At 49.3% G+C, this 1,162-nt stretch overlaps 1 protein-coding gene across 1 annotated transcript; it reads left to right on the top strand.

Annotated features, from left to right (window-relative positions):
- The first annotated feature begins 390 nt into the window (after positions 1–390).
- LOC146908261 (uncharacterized) lies at positions 391–912 on the top strand. The gene has a single exon (XM_085729246.1). The coding sequence runs from the start codon at positions 391–393 to the stop codon at positions 910–912; it is 522 nt and encodes a 173-aa protein (XP_085585372.1).
- The last annotated feature ends 250 nt before the right edge of the window (positions 913–1,162 follow it).

The raw sequence follows: 1,162 nt of genomic DNA, 5'->3' as shown, positions 1-1,162 counted from the left end.
TATCCGTTCCCAGGTGAACAAGGCTAACCAGAAAGTCACTGGCCAGGGTAGCAGTAGCAGGAAGAGGAGTGAGAAACGAGATTTGACGGCGGAGGCTTGGTTTCCCGTTCGTGTGACCGACGAGCCAGCAGAGGAGGAAGAGGCTCCCCTTAAGAGGAAAAGGATCGCTGCTCTTGATAAAGGCAAGCAGGTCCAAACTCAGGCTGTAGTTCCTTCCAAAGGTACCCCTCCTGTTGATGAAGGTCTGTTCCAGCTTCCTAGAGTGTGGTCCCAGTCCGGCCGCTTTGGTCCTCAGGCGTCGCTTTACCTTGGTGACTCTGACCTGAAGGCCATCCATGACCTGGGGACCACTGGTCGATCTCGTGCAGTGACCGAGGGGGCGTTGGTGCCATGAGGGCTTTAGAGGTTGTTGTGTTTCTCAACAATTCATCCATGGAGGAGGTTGTGCGTTCTGATCGTCTTGCTCGTGAGCGGGATGAGACGGCCAAGAAAATGGCTGAACTAGAAGCTGAAGTGACCGCTTTGAGGGCAGGTGCTTCAGATAAGGACAAGATGATCGTCTTCTTGGAAGAGAAAGCAGAATCGGCGTTCCGCTACCATCGTGAACTGAACGAGGTTCGTACCAGGTTTGCTGTAGAAAAGAAAGTCCTTGAGGATGCTCTTCGCGACGCTACTCAGCCTGGTGAGGGCGAGACTGAAGATACAGCTGTGCTAGCTCGTCCCGCGTTGGTGTACAAGATAAAGGAATTGGAGAGGAACCTCGTGGGTGCTGCACGTCATGGTTTCGACAATGCCATAGAGCAGCTTAAGCTGGTGAACCCTGGTGTGCAGTTCCGTGTGGACGGGTTCCATTTTCTGAAGTATGTTAGGAACGGCGAGATTGTTGATCAAGACAATGATGGGCATGTTTAAAATTCCCGAGCTCATGTTGCCCTGTAATTTTCATTGCTTTTTGCTCCTGTTGACTGGCCCTCGTGGCACTGACATTGTACGGCCCTTTATGGCTCGTATTTTCTTTTAAATGCATTCTGGTCGTTTTCAATTACACTTGTCTGAAAATGGATGATTTATTTTCAAGTATAATGTTTTGAATCTGATTGTTCGTTGTGTGAGGCTTTTTTATGCTGTTTGAAGTATTTGGTGAGATCGAAATGTTTATCTT

Source organism: Medicago sativa, chromosome 7, assembly GCF_051527215.1.
Source record: "Medicago sativa cultivar Bolivia chromosome 7, Bolivia_mono, whole genome shotgun sequence".
Classification (NCBI taxonomy): Eukaryota; Viridiplantae; Streptophyta; class Magnoliopsida; order Fabales; family Fabaceae; genus Medicago; species Medicago sativa.
The sequence above is the reverse complement of the archived record's forward strand: the minus strand, read 5'-3'. Positions and strand labels throughout refer to the sequence as shown.

Coding starts and splice junctions, on each gene's coding strand:
- LOC146908261 (XM_085729246.1), top strand. CDS start 391: ATGAGGGCTTTAGAGGTTGTTGTGTTTCTCAACAATTCATCCATGGAG.